The 20,906-nt window shown below is 40.2% G+C and overlaps 1 protein-coding gene across 1 annotated transcript; it reads left to right on the top strand.

Moving 5' to 3' along the window:
- Window positions 1-777: 777 nt before the first annotated feature.
- Window positions 778-19,135, top strand: dpys (dihydropyrimidinase). The gene is made up of 9 exons (XM_022204247.2): window positions 778-1,131; window positions 6,005-6,163; window positions 6,306-6,485; window positions 10,390-10,579; window positions 10,869-11,025; window positions 11,257-11,398; window positions 13,858-14,000; window positions 17,020-17,227; window positions 18,949-19,135. The coding sequence occupies exons 1-9, from the start codon at window positions 880-882 to the stop codon at window positions 19,006-19,008; spliced, it is 1,491 nt and encodes a 496-aa protein (XP_022059939.1). The 5' UTR covers window positions 778-879; the 3' UTR covers window positions 19,009-19,135.
- Window positions 19,136-20,906: the final 1,771 nt, after the last annotated feature.

Here is a 20,906-nt window from a genome sequence, read left to right as displayed (position 1 = left end):
TTTAAAAATATGTTTTTGATATTATTCCATTTCATTCTTTAAATTACCTTTTATACTTTTAAAGAAATTTGTAATATTTGCATTACTACCCCAAGTTCTTTATCGCTGATAATATCATCATCAAGAAGTGACGCAGGGAACAAATTTGGAGGGATGGAGAATAGCTGGAGGAAAAGAAAAGGAAAATGTCTATAAAATGGATGTTGACCTGCTTCTATTGCTGTTCTGTGTAATATTCTTCTTTTTCAATTATGAAAATGTTCAAAATATGTTGAAGAAAAACTTATTTCAAACATAAAATCATTCTTGTGTGAACAAAAATATGATGCAAACAATACTACAAATTATTATTCTTAACCAAAATGACCAAAATGGCCTAAAAACACATTGATTCTTCTGCTGGTCATTTTTTCACCCATTAATGGAAGCGTGTAGATCCAATCACTGGAGCATCTAAGGGTTAAATTACTTTATTTTTTTCAGTATGGACTCCAAACTGTTCACAAGATAGTTCTTTTTTTTTTCAAATTTGTTGTGACATCAGTTGATTGCAGTCAAACGGTTGTTGGTTTATTCATTTGAAATAAAAAAGCTTTTAGGCTATCTGTTTGAAAATGATCTCTTCGTGTATTGCAGCTGCCAGTTTGCCGTAAATCATTATTTATTTCATCACAGTCACTGCAAAACACTGAACAAGGGGAGTCTGGCAGGAGGAACTGTTCAATGATCATCCGTATCTGGGCTGGACTTTGGAACTGGCCTGCCTACTTCTGCAAACCTCGTGGATCCTCCAGACCACAGACACGGTTTCAGTGCGCAGCTGAGTTTTGCACAAACTCCGTCTCTTTCCTCCAAACGCTGTGACTGTGCGCAGCAGGAATGGCTCAACCCAGCGGGATCCTGATTAAAGGAGGCAGGGTTGTGAACGAGGACTGCTCCGAGATCAGCGACGTGTACATAGAGGATGAGACGATAGTTGAAGTTGGACGGAACCTCCAGATCCCAGCGGGGGTCCGGGTCATCGATGCCACCGATAAACTTGTGATTCCGGGCGGCATCGACACGCACACGCACATGGAGCTGTCGTTCATGGGCACCACGGCGGTGGATGACTTCCACATCGGAACCAAGGTACCACATTAACAACGCTGGATCTGGTAGGAATTAAAGGATCCGTCAAGGCGGATTCATACAGAGCCGGAAGGTGGGACAGTCTCACATTACAGTTGTTTTCGATTGCTAACACGCATTGGTCGAAACTGAAGTCACATGTTCAAAACTTAACACATTCTGCAAAACAGCAGTCCATGTGGACTGAACTGTGAATCACTTTCCATTGCTTTCACACAAAATGCATTCAGTGACCACAGTCACCACAATTCATGAACTCTTTTCTCAGTTTGTAGTTCACCACCTGCAGAACACCAGACCTTTACAGCACATTGTTCAAATGCTAACACACTGTGTTCAAAACAGTTAAAACCACAATCAGAACAGAATGATGGGGGAAAAACATGAGGAATTTCTGCTGCAGCCACATTGAAATCTGTTAAAAATCATTTCAAAATATTGTAAATTAAAATAAATGAAAAGATTTGGTAATTAGACACAGCTGAGTGTAGTTGTCAGCTGAAACCGATTCAGGTGATCTGTGTTTGGCCTCATCAGAAACCATGAAAAGGAGACACTCTAAAAGGTTCTACCCACAATGCATCTCCAGAAAAGACATCAGATAATGGATGGAAACATGAGGCCAAATGCAGACGACAGGGTGTGAATGTTACAGGATACATGTGTTGTTGGTTTTTGACTTTTATCTCTTGATTTCTATTCTGCTCCCCGAATTCTGTGATTCTACATTTTATTTTTGTTTACAGTATTTTTTTTATTTTTGTAAGGTCCCAAAGTACCGATGCAAAGGCACAGAGAAAATATGTCAGTGTTGTTGAAGTAAATTGCTGAATTACTGATTCATTCCTGTTGCAATATATCACAATAATTTATACAACTCAAAGTGCAAAGATCCTATTTTATTATAAAATACTGATTTATCTTAAAAGAAATCATTCAAACTTGAAAGATCACATTTAATTTCATGTAATGCTCTCTGTTGTTGGTATTCTGTAATTCAGTGTGCTCAGAGTGACAGCATTTGTTTCCAAAGTGAGACTATTTTCTCGTGTTGTGGTTGAATGAGCTATTTTTGAGACATGTATGAAGTGTTTTGTTGGCGAGAAACAGTTTTGGGGATGAGATTATCTGTTTAGCTGAGATACATGAAATGCGGGCTGTGTTCAGAGTTTTGAATATGAGACTTCAGTTTGGACCAATGCTTGTTAGCAATTGAAAAAACAACAACTGTAAAACGCTGCTGAAGATCTCCATTATTTTGTCTTTCTCCTCATTTCGATGCTTTACTTTTCAGGACTCATTGTTAATATACATTATTAGGTGTTTAAGTAGTAAAAATGCTTGTAATGATCGCAGCAGTAATATTATTGTCATAAGCATCACATTCATCCTCATGTCTAACTTAGATTTGCAAGTTTGCATCCATATTCCCATCATTCGAGTTAGACAGCATTGGCTCTTGTTTCTCTAAACTACATCAACTGTGAATTTTATCCAAGCATTTATTTAAATATGTTAAAGCTGAAAGATGGACGCAGTGGGTGCAGCATGCATCTTCAACCTAAAGATATTCCAGAGGTTGACTTTTTTGTGGATTTGCCGCTGTACTGAAACAAGCAGTAATACATCCATCCATTCTCTATACACCGCTTTATCCTCACTAGGGTCATGGGGGGTGCTGGAGTCTATCCCAGCTGACTCGGGTGAAGGCGACCTGGACAGGTCACCAGTCTGTCACAGGGCTACATATACAGACACACAATCACACTCACATTCACACCTACGGACAATTTAGAGTAACCAATTAACCTCAGCATGTTTTTGGACTGTGGGAGGAAACCGGAGTACTCGGAGAAAACCCACGCATGCACAGGGAGAACATGCAAACTCCATGCAGAAAGATCCCAGGCCCAGGCCGGGATTTGAACCGGGGACCTTCTTGCTGCAAGGCCAAAGTGCTAACCACCAAAACCCACTGAGCAGCTCCAAGCAGTAATACAGCAGAGGCAAAAATTAACACATTTTGTCCTATTTTCCATGTCTCAAATGCTGGGAAATTAAGTTTCAGTCCAAGTACATGCTACTATTGCTGGAAGAAATACAGGGCTTGTATCTGACATGTTCCAGGTAAAAAGCATCCATTCAGAGACTTGGTCATTAAAAATATCAAAAGTCAAATTTTTATCATCCAGTCTGGGACATTTGTGCTATAATATTTGTCAGTGCTTTAATTATCATGTGATGCAGAGTTCTGCTAAAAATATATCTTATATACTCCAGGGTTTTGTCCTAGGTGTCAATATAGTCTCATCACATCTTATAATAATACATCACCAGGTCATCCACATTTCTAGATAAACGTCCATTCAACTTGGATATCTATGAATTTGAAATACAGGGTGGGGCAAAAGTAGGCTTACACTTAGTAGACTGCTACATAAAAAAAAGTGAAGTGCCCCCCCAGTCTGCATGGGGGGCTATTGCTCACAGTCCCTGTAAAAAAATATAATAAAAAACAACATAAAAATCAAAACTAAAATTGGAACAAAGGGCTTAATAACATTTCCAAAACAGGAATATGGGATATGGAATACTGGTTGTGGATAAATTCTATTATAATGTGGTTAAATTAGATCTAAAACATGAAACAAATAGTGAACCAACTGTAAGCCTACTTTTGGCCCTGGAAGCACTGATGCAGGTGAAGCTGAGATTTTTGGTGTTTCTGTTACATCTTTACTGAGAATAGTTTTTTAAAAGGCTTCCTATTAAAACAATTTCATTTTAGCATCATCTTTACTGTAATTTGACATTCATGCTGGTGTTCTGTTTTGAAAGTTGTCACTAGAAGTGTGTTTTGAACTTGTCTGACTTAGTATGTTCTGCGAAAGAACAGTTCACACACGTGTCAACTGGAACATGCAGACAGTGAAGCTGTTGGAACAAGCTGTAGAGTGCAGCTCTACTTCAGTGTTAACCATTTATCCTGCTGTTGGTTTCACACATGTTTGCACACTACAGTTTAACTGTAGCTGCTACAGAAGTACTGGTGCCATTAGAAGCACACTACTGTTCAAAAGTTTGGAGTCACTTAGAAATGTCCTTATTTTTGAAAGAAAAGTGGTTTCTTTTTTCAATGAAGAAATCACATTAAAGGCATTAGAGGAGATTAATTTCCTACGACTATGAACGTAGCATGCGCATGCGCACATACAACCTCTCCCTCACCCCCCTCTAACCTCCCCCCTCTTAACATTTACGAAGAAACGCCCCCCCTCCAGAAACTTGCGTAGGACTCATGAAGTTGCCTACAGCTGCAGTATAATACAATAATACATTTTACCTGTCCAGAAGGAATTTAGCAACCAAGGCATCTGTCTTTAGGTCCATTTGTCGCTTGAGCTGACGCCATCGCCCAAATGACTCGCCAATAATCACTTTTGTTTTTGCATTCTCGCGATCCAGTCGTCTTTTATTTTCTCTGACCTTAAAAAATGCCTTTCTTTTACGTCTGGGTCCCCCTGGATCTTTATCTGCCATCATGTAAAAAAAGATGAGCAAAACAAGTTACCAGCTAACTACGAAGCTATACCAAAGCAACACATACAGAAAACACGTAAGTCCAAGGCGTACGTAATCTACGTAACTAGGCCTGAGCCGGAAGATTTTTGATTGACAGGAAAGGGAGCAAACCAAACGCCTCGGTCCGAGCGCGTTGATTGGCTGATGTTTTTCAGGTCCTGCCATGTCCACAGTTTTTTTTTTTTTTTTTAAATTCTTTTAGAAACCATACATACAAGTCCACTGAAGGTCAGTATATTCATTTTATGTGAATCAGACAAATTAAACAACAAAAACATCCTCCATAATGCCTTTAAATGAATGATAAATCCAGTGTAGACATAGCTAATGTGGTAAATGACTATTGTAGCTGGAAACGGCTGATTTTTAATGGAATATCTCCATAGGGGTACAGAGGAACATTTCCAGCAACCATCACTCCTGTGTTCTAATGCTACATTGTGTTAGCTAATGCTGTTGAAAGACTCATTGATGATTAGAAAACCCTTGTGCAGTTATGTTAGCACATGGATAAAAGTGTGAAAACATGGAGAACATGAAATTGTGTGGGTGACCCCAGACTTTTGAACGGTTCTGTAAATCTCTTCATTAGAGGTGCTAAAGAGACCTTGAATGCATCATGTTGCATCTTAAAAATGTATTGCAAATTCTTTACAGCGAGACAACACAGGTTACAGTCTGACTGATAGCCATCATGCTGAATCAGTGAATACAAACCCAGCATTCACATTTTCACAGATGTCACAACTATAGAACTCTGTGTGCTATTTATGTGATCTTGTTCCATCCTATAATCAATCTGTAATGTAACATTCATGTAAGTAGAAAAGTTTGCAAAGACTTTTTCTTCCCACATCTTACTCATCTACAGATATTGATCAGTGTGACTCAATGTCCACGGCTGACTGTCCTCACTGATACAGGTTCACAAAGCAGCAGATAGTGTTTGACTGAGAGCGTTGTGTGCTGAAAAAAAGGCACTAGTTATTGCAGTATATGAAACCCCATTCACAATTTGTTTTACCATCTGTACCGTTTCCTTACATGCCTTTGGTCATGTCTGTCATTTGACCTTTGACATCTAACATTCATCCAGAAGAAGCATGCGCCACATAATCTGTATTGGTTTTTTTCAGGCCGTGTTGTAAGCATCTGGAGGCAACTACTGTGCTACAGACAGGAAACACTTCAAGTTGTTTTGTTTATTCAGATGTTTTTCCTTCATGCATTTATATGTTTTGCTAGTTATTCTTTAACTTATAGCTCTGTGACATTGTGTGCATTTGGCCAGGCTGCTGTAGCAGGAGGGACCACCATGATCCTGGACTTTGTTATCCCCCAAAAAGGAAAGTCTCTCCTGGAGGCCTACGACCGCTGGCGTAAAACAGCTGATAGCAAAGTTTGCTGTGACTACTCGCTGCATGTTGCTGTCACATGGTGGAGTGACAAGGTGAAGGACTAGGTTATTGCATTGTGCCTTTTTATCACAGTGAAATAATTGACTGGTAGATCAGACAGATCTGAATAAACTGTGACCACAAATGACTTCCCTCCACTCAGAGCTCTGTGCATTTCTCTAATTTGTTCTTCAGGTCAAGGAGGAGATGGAGACTCTGACCACAGAGAAAGGAATAAATTCCTTCAAGATGTTTATGGCCTATAAAGATGTGTTCATGCTGCGGGATGAACAGCTTTATTTTGCCTTCGCCCAGTGTAAGGAGATTGGAGCTATAGCCCAGGTGCATGCTGAGAATGGAGATTTGATTGCAGAGGTCAGTATGTGAAAATGTAATTACCTGTTCATTCATTTAAGAGAATAAAGGTACACACACAGTGAAGAAGGAGTTGCTTGTGTTAAAAGGTCTCCCCCCACTTTTCACAATAAACTCCAGATGAAGTATGTTTGATGATGTCTTAAGGAGAAACAGCTGCTCCGATGCATTCCCTATAGTAGCATTCCATTCCAAGCGTGAGCGATGAGGTTAGAATTTAACTAGTAAAAACCTTTTTGGCTGCTTGGGCGGATACTAAATTCTCCCAAAGTGCAACAAAATCTGTATCGTCACAATAAAAGCTTTCAGGCTGTTTTCCTTTCTGTTGAGAAAAGTCTGGTTGGGTCAGACTGGGTTAGTAGTGTCTGTGCATAAACACCACAGTCCACAAGTAATTATTAGTTAATGTTTCACCCTAATGGCAGCTAGGGTCCACTTTGTGTCCAAAGTAGAAGAGAGGCTATGGCAGCAAGGGTCTGAGTTTAAAATTTAGTAGTATTCAGTAATAGCAATGTAGAAATTGCCATTTCAATTCAAGATGAGGTTTAAAAGTTCTGAATGAATGAGTGTGTTTGTTAAAATTGTTCAATGTGTGCTGCAGTAGTATTTAGAGAAGTGATGAAATCCAGTGAGCAGCTTTAGCTTCATCCATAGTCTGCTCCTGAAAACCTCCACCAGAGATCTTTTGATGTCATTCAATTCAATTCAATTCAATTTTATTTATATAGCGTCAATTACAGTCAACTCGTCTCAAGACGCTTTACAGAACCCAAATGCCTGACCCCCAGAGCAGCCCAAAGGCGACAGTGGCAAGGAAAAACACCCTTTTAACAGGGAAGAAACCTCGAGCAGAACCCGGCTCTATATAGGGGGGACCCATCTGCCTGCTGGCCGGGCGGGTTGAGAAGGACAGAAGAGGGCAAGGGGGAGGGATGGGAGAAGAGGGAGGGGTGGGAAAGCAAGGAAAACACAACACACATTTGGATACATGCATGACAAGATATGTGACACAAACAAAGTATAAGCTAACATTGAAAACTGACTCATAGTTTACTCTGATGATGTACGGCTCTGACATTAAACATACTCCATATATAGCTAGCAGTAAAATTCAAACAGTATGTAAGTTAGCATAACAGTATAGTGAAGGCGATGCAGAGCTGACTGGTGGAAAAAGGGAGTTGGAAGCAGAGGGCTGGAGGAAGGTCAGCAGCAGCATCCCACAGTGGACATGGTGGAGACTGGACCAGCTGGTGGAACATCAACCACAGATCTGAAGCATCCAGCTCTGGGACCAGGGACACTCGGAGAAATAGCACAGGGGGAAACAGAGTGAATGTACTGCAATAACGGTATACATATTAAATGTAAAGGTAGATAGAGAAGGGCTCAGTGTGTCAAGAAAAGTCCCCCAGCAGCCTATAGGCCTATAGCAGCATGACTAGGGGCAGAACGAAGGGACGTCCAAGAGGGAGTCAGCTGTGCAAATGAAGACACAAGCCGAACCCCTGTGGGTCACCCAGTCAGCCCCAACTATAAGATTTGTCAAAAAGGAACGTTTTAAGCCTGGTCTTAAAAATAGAGAGGGTGTCTGCCTCCAGAACCCAAACTGGGAGCAGGTTCCACAGGAGAGGCGCCTGATAACTGAAGACTCTGCCTCCCATTCTACTTTTAGAAATTCTAGGAACAACAAGTAAGCCTGCAGCTTGAGAGCGAAGAGTTCTACTAGGATAATAAGGTACTATCAGATCTTTAAGATATGATGGAGATTGGTTATTAAGAGCTTTATATGTCAGAAGAAGGATTTTAAATTCTATTCTGGATTTAACAGGAAGCCAGTGAAGAGAAGCAAGTATAGGGGAAATATGATCTCTTTTGCTAACTCCTGTCAGTACTCTCGCAGCAGCGTTTTGGATCAACTGTAGATGTTTGAGAGAGCTATTTGGACAACCCGATAATAAGGAATTGCAATAGTCAAGCCTGGAATTAACAAAAGCATGAACTAATTTTTCTGCATCACTCTGAGACAGAATGTTCCTGATTTTTACAATATTACGCAGGTGAAAAAAGGAAGTCCTACAGACTTGCTTTGTGTCTGAGTTAAAGGACATGTCCTGGTCAAAAATAACTCCAAGATTCCTCACAGTAGTACTGGAGGCCAATGTGATGCCATCCAGAGTAACTATTTGCTTTGAAAGTGAGTTTCTAAGATGTTTGGGGCCAAATACAATGACTTCAGTTTTCTCTGAATTTAGCAGTAGGAAGTTAAAAGTCATCCAGGTTTTAATGTCCTTAAGACAATCTTGCAGTCTAGCTAACTGATCAGTTTCATCTGGCTTCATAGATAAATACAATTGTGTGTCATCTGCATAACAATGGAAGTTAATACAGTGCTTCCTAATAATATTGCCTAAAGGAAGCATGTATAATGTGAAAAGTATCGGTCCTAAGACAGAACCCTAAGGAACTCCATGATTAACTTTAGTATGCTCAGAAGAGTTATTGTTGACATGCACAAACTGGAACCTATCTGATAAGTAGGATTTAAACCAGTCCAGTGCTGTCCCTTTAATGCCAATTGAATGTTCTAGACGCTGTAATAAAATGTTGTGGTCGATTGTGTCAAACGCTGCACTAAGATCTAACAAAACAAGTATAGAGACTAGTCCATTATCTGATGCTATGAGAAGGTCATTAGTAACTTTCACTAGAGCTGTTTCTGTGCTATGATGCACTCTGAAGCCTGACTGAAACATTTCAAACAAATTATTCCTTTGTAAGTGTTCACATAATTGATTTGCAACTGTTCTTTCCAGAATTTTAGAGAGAAATGGTAGGTTGGATATCGGTCTATAGTTAGCTAACACATCTGGATCTAAAGTGGGCTTTTTAACTCATGTCAGGAAACGCACACAAAATGCAATTAATAACCACACATTAAACAGTTCTAATATGATAGTATTGTTCATGGTGGGTTCCTGGCACAAACAGGAAACTAACAATGTGTTTATTGCTGCGATCAGAAACCGAGAAAATGTCTGTTATTTGTCATTATTTTAATTTTCTAATGGGCTGCACAGTGGTTAGCACTGTCGCCTCACAGCTGGAAGATCCCTGGTTTGCCCCCCCGACCTTCCCAGCATCTTTCTGAATGGAGTTTACATGTTCTCCCTCTACATGTGTGGGTTTGTCTCTGGGTACTCTGACTTCCTTCCACAGTCCAAAAACATCCATCCATCCATCCATCCATCATCTGTACAGCCCTTAATCCTCATTAGGGTCATGGGGGGTGGAATCTATCCCAGCTGACTGAGGGTGAAGGCAGGAGACACCTGGACAGGTAACAGCCTATCACAGGGCTACACATAGAGACAAACACCTACAGACAATTTAGAATCACCAGTTAACCTCAGCATGTTTCTGGACTGTGGGAAGAATCCGGAGTACCTGAAGAAGACCCACCTGAATTGTCCATAGGTGTGAATGTGAATGTGATTGTTTGTCTCTGTGTCACTCTGTGATAGACTGTTACCTGTCCAGAGTGTCCCCAGTCTGCCTTTTTTTAAGTGTCATAATGACAAACCACCACTAGAGGGCAGCAAATGCTTGAAAAGCAGCTCGTGCTGCTGTGAGAATCACATGAGTACTGCAGCTGTAGGTGTTAAATGTCTACACAGCATAAAACTGAGCCACTGATTTGACCCACGGTCTCAATCACACTTGCATGTTTTATTTTTTTCATTTCAGTTTTCAAGAGTAAAGTGTTTGTGTGTTTATTGTAACTACATTTATTGCAAATATAGTCTCTCCCTCTGCCTTGGACAGACACTCTGCTGCATTAACCTTCCATCTCCTCTAACCTTTGTCCTGCCTTATTGTCTCCGTCCCCGCTGGGACTCGACAGGGGGCCAAGAAGATGCTGTCTATGGGCATCACGGGGCCTGAGGGCCATGAACTGTGTCGACCAGAGGAGGTGGAGGCCGAGGCCACCCAACGAGCCATCACCATCGCCCACGCTGTCAACTGCCCGCTCTACGTGGTCCATGTCATGAGTAAATCTGCTGCCAAGGTGGTGTCTAATGCACGCAGGGATGGTGAGTGTGGACTGCTGCCACCTGCTGTCTGAAGAGGGCAGGCTGAGAGCTGATGGCCCTGCCTGGCCTTTTAAGCACCAGAACCAATAACAGTGCTGATATTTTTCATGCCTGAAATGCTCAATTATTCAGTGTTTCCACATGATTTCTCTTCTTATCTTGGTGAAAAAGCTGAGAAACCAAGCTAACCCTGCAGTTTCCAATCTGATTCTCTGACCTTCCTCAGCAGATGGAGTTTTTTCTGGCATTATCATGTGAAATTCGATTTTTTTTCTTTTGCTCTCAATAGGCCGTGTGGTGTTTGGGGAGCCAATTGCAGCTGGATTGGGCACCGATGGTACCCACTACTGGCACAAAGACTGGGCTCATGCTGCTGCCTTTGTCATGGGTCCTCCTCTTAGACCTGATCCCAGCACTCCTGGGTACCTCATGGACCTACTGGCCAAGTATGTGCAGCTGAAAGTGTGACCACCAATAATGTCCAGTCAACATGCTTTCATGTGCTTTGGAATTTGACATTTATATTCTGCAGATTGTGGTTTCTGAAAATATTAGAGTACAGAAGATGGATAAAAGAAAAGATGCAGGGCAGAATTCTCTGAACTGACCTGCTTGTTTCTTTCAGCATCAGTAGTGTTATTTATTCATCATTTTTTTTATCCTGTTATTTGTGCTAGTGATGATCTGAGTGTGACGGGGACGGACAACTGCACCTTCTCTGTGTGCCAGAAAGCTCTGGGGAAAGACAACTTCACCAAGATCCCAAATGGAGTGAACGGCGTGGAGGACAGGATGTCTGTGATCTGGGAGAAAGGAGTGGTAGGTCCTGATAATATTCCTGAAATTTATCTAACACTGATCAACAAAGAGTCCAAAACAGCACATTTATCAGCTGTTAGCTGCTGGAAAAGGCTGTTTTAATGCTTCCTATCAATATCCATGTAATTCGTATGCAGTGGGCTGAACATAAAGATAATACACATACAAAAGGGCAAATGGCAACATAATCATGAATTAGTTTGCACTTTAAAAGTCTGTATTTGCATCTTGGCTTGATACTTTTAAGTGTGATGCATAGTCATGGCTGATTACTCATTGTGGATTGAGGCCATATTTTGCTCAGGGGGAGGGGGATATCAAATAAAGTGATTAGGCTCTTCCAGGCCACTTTGCTAATATGATGTTGTTAATATTCATCATGACTTGGGGCCCTGACTACACACAGACACAAAATATGCAGCTATTGCATGTTGTTGACATGAATTCACATTACTGTTTAAAAGTTTGGAGTCACCCAGACAATTTCATGTTTTGCATGAAAACTCCCACTTTTATTTATGTGCTAACATAACTGCACACAGGTTTTATAATCATCAATTAGAGCCTATGATACAGAATCTAATTTGTCTCTTAAAGATAATTGTACTGGCAGAGCTAAAATAAAACCTTCATTTGGACACTGCCCCATATCCTCTTAACCTTGCCAGCAAGTTGATTTCTCGCGATATTTGTGAGTTCACAAATCTCTCAAGAAACCATCTTTCTCCGCTCCCGCATTCACTGTTCATACAGAACCAAGTTGGCATGGGCCAATCACGCAGCAGTATTCGTGTGTGGGGCGGGATATCCGGGTATGACGACGACACCAAGCGCCAGTAGATCAAAACAAACACGGCAACGGAGGACAACGATCGTGTAGATGCTGCTATTAAGTCAGTTTTAGCTGAATCTCCTATCGCTTCTTTGAAGGAAGAACAACGAGAGGCGCTTTGCGCATTTCTGGATGGTAAAGATGTTTGTGCTTTTTTACCTACGGGTTTTGGTCAGAGTTTAATCTACCAATTGGCTCCGCTCGTTGTGAAGATCCCGCGATTGGCTAAAAACAAACCTGTCAGAGGCGGGACATACTGTTGCATTGTCCAATCTGTGCCTCTTTCCTCCGAACGGATTTACATGGAGCGGTCCCAGATTGATATTGTGGAGTACTATCAAGTACGGTACTACACAATTATTAATCTGGTTATTGCCAGGTTAATATCCTCACAGACAGGAAGAGCTGAAGAATAATGCTGAGGACAGACAGTTTTTCTTTCTGAGTGTGTGGTCACCGCTCAGGTGCAGAAATGCTGCAGTTTAGAGAGCAAGAGACCGCTCACAGTTTGTACCTTCTCCAAGTTTGTCAGGTGTCTTTACGCTGATTAAGCTGCTGTATATTTGGTGCAAATGATTTAAATCCCAATAGATGTTAAAGTGAAGAAGTCTTTCACAAATGGCTTGATAACCTAAAAAACAAACAAGAAGCTAGATGTTAAATTCAATGTAAACTACCGTTAATAGTAATGCAAGATTCATAAAGATCTGTAGACTAATCTCCTTTGAGCAGGCTTGTTTTCCTGTTTAAAAAAAGAAGATGGAAGACTGAATAGACTTTTGATCACTGGATTAGCAGATTTAGTTTTGTCTTATAATATTATATATATAATTATTATTATTATATACAGTCACTACCATTCAAAAGTTTGGGGTCACCCAGACAATTCCATGTTTTCCATGTTTTTATCCATGTGCTAACATAACTGAACAAGGGTTTTCTAATCATCAGTGAGCCTTTCAGCACCATTAGCTAACACAATGTAGCATTAGAACACAGGAGTGATGGTTGCTGGAAATGTTCCTCTGTACCCCTATGGAGATATTCCATTAAAAATCAGCCGTTTACAGCTACAATAGTCATTTACCACATTAACTATGTCTACAATGGATTTATCATTCATTTAATGTTATCTCTTCATTGAAAGAAAGAACTGCTTTTCTTTCAAAAATAGGGACATTTCTAAATGACTCCAAATTTGTGAACGAAAGTATATCCTGATGTTTCATGTCAGGCTAATGATGAACTTTTTTTTAATGTATTGACTCCTATTACTCATATTTCCCATCATTATTTGAGTGAAACACAACTTTCTGTTTTTGTGCAATACAAACTGAAAAGGCAATAAACCCTCTGAGCTGCATGTTGCAGCAGAGTGCAGACACTGCGTTTTCTTCTCGCTGTTGTGGGGAGAGTGTATCAGCCCGGCGGCCCCAAGGCCACTGGAAAGATTTACTACGTGCAACAGCGCTTACAAATCACACATTAGATGATATTTTGGCAGAAATGAATTGCTTGCTGCACAGTTAAGCACTGACCTTTTGTCTGCTAATTCTGTATGTTGTTGTCATCCACTGTGGCCCCCTTACTCAAACCAGGGTGCTTTGTGCGTTTTTCCTCCCCTCAGCACAGCGGCAAAATGGACGAGAATCGATTTGTGGCTGTCACCAGCAGCAACGCAGCAAAAATCTTCAACTTCTACCCGCAGAAAGGCCGTATCGCCAAGAACTCGGATGCTGATGTGGTTATATGGGACCCTAAGATGACAAGGTGAGGACCCCGACTGCAGCCATTCAGCAGTACGGAGGAAAGCTTCTGGAACTGAGCAGCAAAAGAAAGCCTTGGAATAGTGTGTGTATGCAGGTTTAAAATTCCAATGCAAATCCTGACGCACACATCAAGTAGTGACATGCATTTCTAAAAATGTAACTCAGACATTTCCATTTTATCAGCAGCTTCTATGGTGCTGCTGAAACACTGGACAAACATGAAAGCACATCTTCAAGGTGTCAAGCACTTGGTTAAATAAGAGAAGGCTTTAAAGTTTAGTAAAGCATGTATGCTACAGATACAGGCAACTAAAAAGAGAAACGATCTTTCATCTTCTGCTACCTCAACACACACACACACAAAACCGCCACATAAGCTGATTACGTCTGTGCTCCATCCAGAAGTCAGGGTATGTCATCACTTATCTTCAGCTTCAAATTAAAGCATAACACCATTTACACATGAATCAAATCATCACTCAGTAAAAACAGAAATGATGAATTCTCTCCTATGTTTGGTTATTTTTAGGAAAGGATTTTAACACACTTACATAAGCAAGATGCGCAAAGCATCAGTGGGACAATGCTGATGGGTCGCGGTGAGGTTCTTAAATATGACGAATATTTCACGTGGGAGCTAAACCAATCGTCACAGCACTGAACATGCAGTATTAAGGCTATTTTCAGTGACTGGCTCAAAATATCACAAGACTGTATGTAAAAAGTGATCATTGTTTTCGTTTTATCATTTTAACTAGACGTGGAGCAGATGCTGTTCTGTGGAGCCTGTGCACAGACACAGAGGACAGTTTGCATTCTGTACTGTAGAACAGTGGGGCTTATATAACCCAGAACGGCACAGCACCGCTCTGTTTGCTGGAGGATCTGGGCTGAGCCCCTCAGGGAGGTCACTAACTGCTGATGTGAATTGGAGAAGAACACATTACACGCCGGTGTAATTTCCTGTAAATTAATTCACTGGTAACACAGAAAAAAGCTTGTGTGCAGGCCGGAGAGCTTCACAAGTATGACTGTGGAGTCGTTTGCAGTATTTTGATCCTCACAGCCTGCCGTCCCCGGACATCACCTGTTCATCTGACTGAGCATGTTCTGTCTTTACCATGTGTGCATGTCTGCGTATGTCATAATGTCTTTCAAGCATGAGAGCACCTCATGTTTGATTGCTGCAGCCGTGAATTCATCTGTGAAGCTGCGTAATGAATTGCCTAAGCGCAAGTGTTGCTTGATAACATCCGGGACCAGGGGCCACAAACGGTTGCATAACTGCAAATGCCGTGGAAGCTCATTCAATTGCTTTGTTTTTTCATAACTGGGCTACTTGAATAACGAGGACACGTCTTGTTTTTGTCAGTGCACACTAGGCATGGTGTCTGGCTGCTCAGATCAACAGGAAATGTATGCGAGTCTGTGTCAATGGAGGAGTAGGGGTTCCAGGAAAAAAAAATAAAGTAATTCAGTGCATTTCAAGGAAGTGGCTGATTCAGACTTATTTTACTGATCCCTGCTGATTTTGTCTTTTACACAGACAGGATTTATTTGTTTACCATCATCAGTCTGTACTGTGCAGAGCATTTCATTATTTTGTTATAAAGAGATTTTGTACAGCTTCCAGAAAGCCCTTCAATTACCCTAAGGAGAATCTGTATTAGATTACGACTGCTCCTATCTGTGTGCAGTGGTGGAAATGTACCGGGTCTTTATAGGAAGTAGCTAAAATCTATCAAACATGAGAACATAGAATTTTATGTGTGGTATTAGCTCAAGCAGACTGTGTTTCTCTATTGTTGTGACTTAGATGAAGATCAGAACACATTTTATGACCAATTTATACAGAAATACAAGTAATCCCAAAGGGTTCATATACTTTTTCTTGGAACGGTATTATTGCATCAGTATCACCAGCGCTTTAATGTGTCCTGCACTTTTTAAGCTGATCAGATATTTTACATGTAGGATATTATTATGATTGTGTGTCTGTATATGTAGCCCTGTGACAGACTGGTGACCTGTCCAGGGTGTCCCCTGCCTTCAGTCAGCTGGGATAGACTCCAGCACCCCCCATGACCCTAGTGATGATAAAGCGGTGCATAGAGAATGGATGTATATTATTATGCAACATAATTAGTATCTATAAATGTGAGGTAAATAATGAATGAATAATATAATAACATTTTCTAAAATTAAATTCATATTTAACTTAATAAAATTTATATAGATTAGTATATATTTACATTCCAACACTGAGTGTGTGAAAATGGGGAGATTAAGAGCTGTGTGCTATCCAGCAGGAAGAAGAAGTTCTGTTGCTGTGATGAATATGCAGCACTGTGGTGCTTTAATAGAAATGTAGATATCGTGGGGTATAAATCTTGAATAAAGCCATTCCTGCCAAAGATAGATTTACCAGGAGTGTTTTCAGATAAATTATTGAAATTATTTTAATCATTTCTGTCACTGAACTCCATTGCAAATATGCTAAAGTTATTTTGGGGGAAACTTGAAAGTGCAGCCTCCGTTGAGTTTCTTCATCAAAACTCATTCATATTCATCGTCCAACTCCAGCGTGTGCAGTCAGTTTTGTTATGTCAGGACTGGCTGTGCTGCAATATTCTAGTGCTCATGCAGCATTGGATAGATGCCACAGTAATGTCATAAGCAGCACTGAAAATGTTGAGGTGCCTTTTTATTGACTGAAAGGAGCTCGGATTATTTGCTTAGTAAGCCTTTTAGAAAACAGAGCATCACATGAGCAAAAGTTGTAAATAATACATCATCTGACTCATAGCTGCAAAGTGAAAGAGCTGCAGTAAGTCAATGCTGAGTTGGAGGATGTCTTGGCCTGATTCAGTCAGTTACAGATTATAATGGAACGCATTAAGATACAACAATGAGTTTACGTTTTCTGTTTTGTACTGCCTTGTTTCTCCCAAGTACATGTGACCTCAGAGTTTAGCAGTAAAAAAGCTACTGTCTTTAAACCTCTAGTTGTATCTTTGTAGGAAAATATCAGCCAAGACCCACCACCAGGCTGTGGACTACAACATCTTCGAGGGCATGGAGTGCCACGGTGTCCCAGTCATCACCATCTCCAGAGGCAAAGTGGTCTATGAAGACGGACAGCTGAACGTGTCCCCAGGCCACGGCAGATTCATCCACAGAAAACCCTTCTCTGAGTTTGTTTACAAAAGAATCAAGCAACGGGATCAGGTCAGTAAAGAATCAGAAATACCAGTGATGCAAAATAAAACCACATTTGATAATATGTCACCATGTAAGGCAAACCTTTTTTACACCATGTGCTCTGATCTGCCTTTGGAATCAGTTCCTGTTTGTAACTAGACGCATGGAATTTGCATTCTGTGTCAAAAGCAAGGTAGAATTCTTAAAGTAAACAAAAACCTTGACAACAATATGTGGGAATCATCCAAGCCAGAATGTTCTTGTTCTAAAAACATTCTACGGAAGATCTGCAGGGTTCTACTAAACAAAAGATCAACAGGAAGTTTTCTTTTATTTCCCAGAGTGCTCTGTTTAAAGGCTCTGTAAAGACACTGTAAAAATGTTCTTAAAACATTTTCTGAATGTTGTATTGACAATGTCCTTCCTTTGTTATTAGGGAACACTGTGACAACATTTTCTAAATGCAAGCTCCCAACAGCAATATCCCCAAAACATACCCAGAATATTGAAGCCAAATGTTCTGCCTTTGTTAATATATATTGAATTAGAGGAATATTTACAAAAACACATTCTGTCTTCTGAGGACTCAATAACATCTTAAAAATATTTTTTAGATGTTGCTTTGAGAATTTTCTTCTTTTGTTATTATGTAAAATAATCTGACATCCTCTTAGAAACATATTCAAAATGTTAAGAGTTTCTGTCCATTTTAATGTCAAAGGAACATTAACTGAATCTTAGGTTACTACATTTTCTTTGTAATATCAGACCTTGTAGGTAATTTTAGTCAGCGTTGTGGAAACATTGGGCGCTTGCTGGGACAGTAAGTGAGCTACTTAATTATGTAAGTACTTCTTAAAGTGGGTCACATATCGTAGCAAAGCAACAAAGAATAATTGCCTGACTTTTTAGCCGGCATCAGCTCTACAGGGCATTTCAGCATCTTTCAGCACTGGCTTGGTTTTCTGTGCTTGGAACTTTATTAACTTTATTGTAACACGGCAGCGGTTTGCTCTTGTTGCTCTTATAGACAATTTTTAGCGAATGCAGGTTTCTAATGTCAATGGAAAAAGCTTTAGATACCCTAAGACAGCTGGCAGCTAGCTGGTAAACAGTATTTAGATACTACGTTGCAAGATATGTTTTGTTAAGAAGTTCGTGGAAACAAAAATAGAGCTAACAGGAGAGTGAATATTCAATTCACGGTTGTTAACATGTTTGCTATATGAGCTTTAAAGGTGATCATATGCACACTTTCACCTGCACCCAAAATGCCTAAAAGAGTTATTCCATGTTTAAGGAGGTCTACTAAGACTTGTTTTTAAATATATATATATATTATTATTATCTTTGAACAGAGCTAGGCTGGGTGTTTCCCACTTTTCTCAGTCTTTGTAGTTGGCTGGCTGCTAACTGGCTGGATGGTATTTTTCCGTAGAAACATGAGTGGTGTCAATCCTCTAATCTGTCAGGAAGAAAATAGATTTAAAGTGTTTCCCACAATGGTGAACTAAAAAGGTAAAATTGGGGGGGGGGGGGGGGGGGGGGGGGGTTGTTTTGACACAGTCTATAATGTTTTGTACAATCAGTTTCTTGTTCCTAAATTATCATCCTAAATTGCACATGGAGGGCAGAAAGAACCCTTATCTGTACAACAGTTCTCAGAGAATTGTCACATTCTGGATGAGCTATTGTAGCCGCACAATGCTGACATTAACCTTTCTTTCTGCTTTGTATTTGGCCTGCAGGTGGGAAAACCTACAGCTGTGATCAGAAAACCCTATGAAGGCAAAGTCATTTCTGTTTGAACAACTGGCTGAGAACAGAAAAGGTGCTTTGAATCTCCATCTGTGCATCTCCAGTACAATCCAGAAACTAACAAAGCCACAAACAACTGAGTGTTTTTTCACAAATAAACGTCCTCTGAGTGGTTTCTGTATTTTAAAAATGTGACAGTTCTAGCATATTTCTGCAGGTCATTCAGTCATTTCACTCACTGTGTGCAGTACTGCGGGGGTGTGTTGGCCTGTAGGTCAACCTTGACCAGCACCTATAGGTTTCTCAACTGTGTGAGGTTCCAGGTCAGCTCTGCTCAGTACACAGGTCAGTAGAGCTCACTCTGCTGCTGAATTTACTTTAAACATGTATTATGTAATCAAGTAACTTACTGTAAACAGTGAAAATAGGCCTTATGCATGATTTAAACATGTACTCTGACTAAATGTTTGTAATTGTATATGTCTGACATGTTTGTTAATTACCCAATAAAAAATAACAACAAAAAAATCTTCTTTTTCAGAGCTTTTTAAAAATGTCTTAGCCCCATTTTCTAAATGCTTGTTGCCACTGGTAACAGAGCTGATGTTTCTCGCCCAAAAGTATCTTTCCCTTTGATGAAACATTCCCTAAAAATACACTGACATGCATGAAAATATTAAGATTTACTTCAATGACCCAAACTGACTGTGTGTCTGCATATTCAGCAGGATCTCCATCCATGCCCATGTATGGGCTGTATGTACAATAAAAGGTCCACGGCTGTCGCTGAGCATCGTGTGGCAGCTTCCTATTGGGCTGGCATGCTGCCGTGGTATTATGCCACAGGGCCAGTTGAGACACAGTGTGAGCTTATCAGGTTGCTACACGGGTCAGTGCCAGCGTGTGAGTCACAGAAGGCCTACTCATCCTTGAGCTAACCCACTTCCTTCCTCTTGTCTCTGACAGTGTGCCGGATGGTGGGGAGGACGGCTGTGTATGGGACTGTACAGTCCAAACTGAATAAATCCAAAAATGGTGAAATGGGCCGGACACAGTGCGTTTGAATCGATCATCAGATGAAATGAATGTTTTTACTTTAAAATTAAAGGCATGACTCACTAAATATTGAATAACTCTCCTGATGTCACTGACATTAAATCATTTCAGCAGAACATAACTGTTGATCTAAAATGGAAAACATCACTGTCTCCTCAAGAATAGAGTCCATGCACATTTCATGTGGAACTAATCAAGCAAGCATCATTCATTATGTCACTGCAATCACCCTTGGAAACTAAGTGCATAACAATGGAACAGCAGAAACTGCTGACATTTAAGAGCACACTATAAAGCAAATTACAATGCCGATACGTAACATTTGATTTCTGACCGTGATTCTTTTATCCTGCTGCAAACTGGGAGGTTTCACATCTACGTAAGACGAACTCATGTAAGGTATTCATTTTAGGTTTAATTTAAAATCTGAAATATTTTTCCTCTGTTTGAAACCTAACATTAAATAATAATAATAATAATAAAAAGAAAAATCTGAAGAATAAAAATGGACTGGAAGTTGATAGAAAATTGATGTGGGGAAATTGAAAGTGGGCATTCTAAGCTTTAGTGACAGTGTTTTTATAGTGTTATTCTAACTAGCAGTAAATCAGGTATTTAGCTGATAACAAAAGTTGCACTGATAGATTAGGCACTGATCAATTTATGTGGTAATAATGCAGTTCTAAATATTTGCAGTACATTAATGAATACTTATGGCTTATTAGACATCAAGTCTAAAGTCATAAAAGTTAATAATCCACTGATAAATTACCTCCCCACACCCTACCCCACCCCACTCATGTATTTTACTATTATTCCATAATAGGAGTTTAAACACCAGCCAAGGGAACTTTTCATGGCTTTACATAACTGACAATAAGGCACCAGTGAA

This window comes from Acanthochromis polyacanthus, chromosome 12 (genome assembly GCF_021347895.1).
Source record: "Acanthochromis polyacanthus isolate Apoly-LR-REF ecotype Palm Island chromosome 12, KAUST_Apoly_ChrSc, whole genome shotgun sequence".
Classification (NCBI taxonomy): domain Eukaryota; kingdom Metazoa; phylum Chordata; class Actinopteri; family Pomacentridae; genus Acanthochromis; species Acanthochromis polyacanthus.
The sequence above is the reverse complement of the archived record's forward strand: the minus strand, read 5'-3'. Positions and strand labels throughout refer to the sequence as shown.

Bases quoted from the DNA above. Each gene is read 5' to 3' on its own strand.
- dpys (XM_022204247.2), top strand. From the start codon at position 880: ATGGCTCAACCCAGCGGGATCCTGATTAAAGGAGGCAGGGTTGTGAAC. The intron at 6,486-10,389 runs GTCAGTATGTGA...GGGACTCGACAG, and splicing joins ATGGAGATTTGATTGCAGAG to GGGGCCAAGAAGATGCTGTC. The intron at 14,001-17,019 runs GTGAGGACCCCG...GTATCTTTGTAG, and splicing joins TGGGACCCTAAGATGACAAG to GAAAATATCAGCCAAGACCC.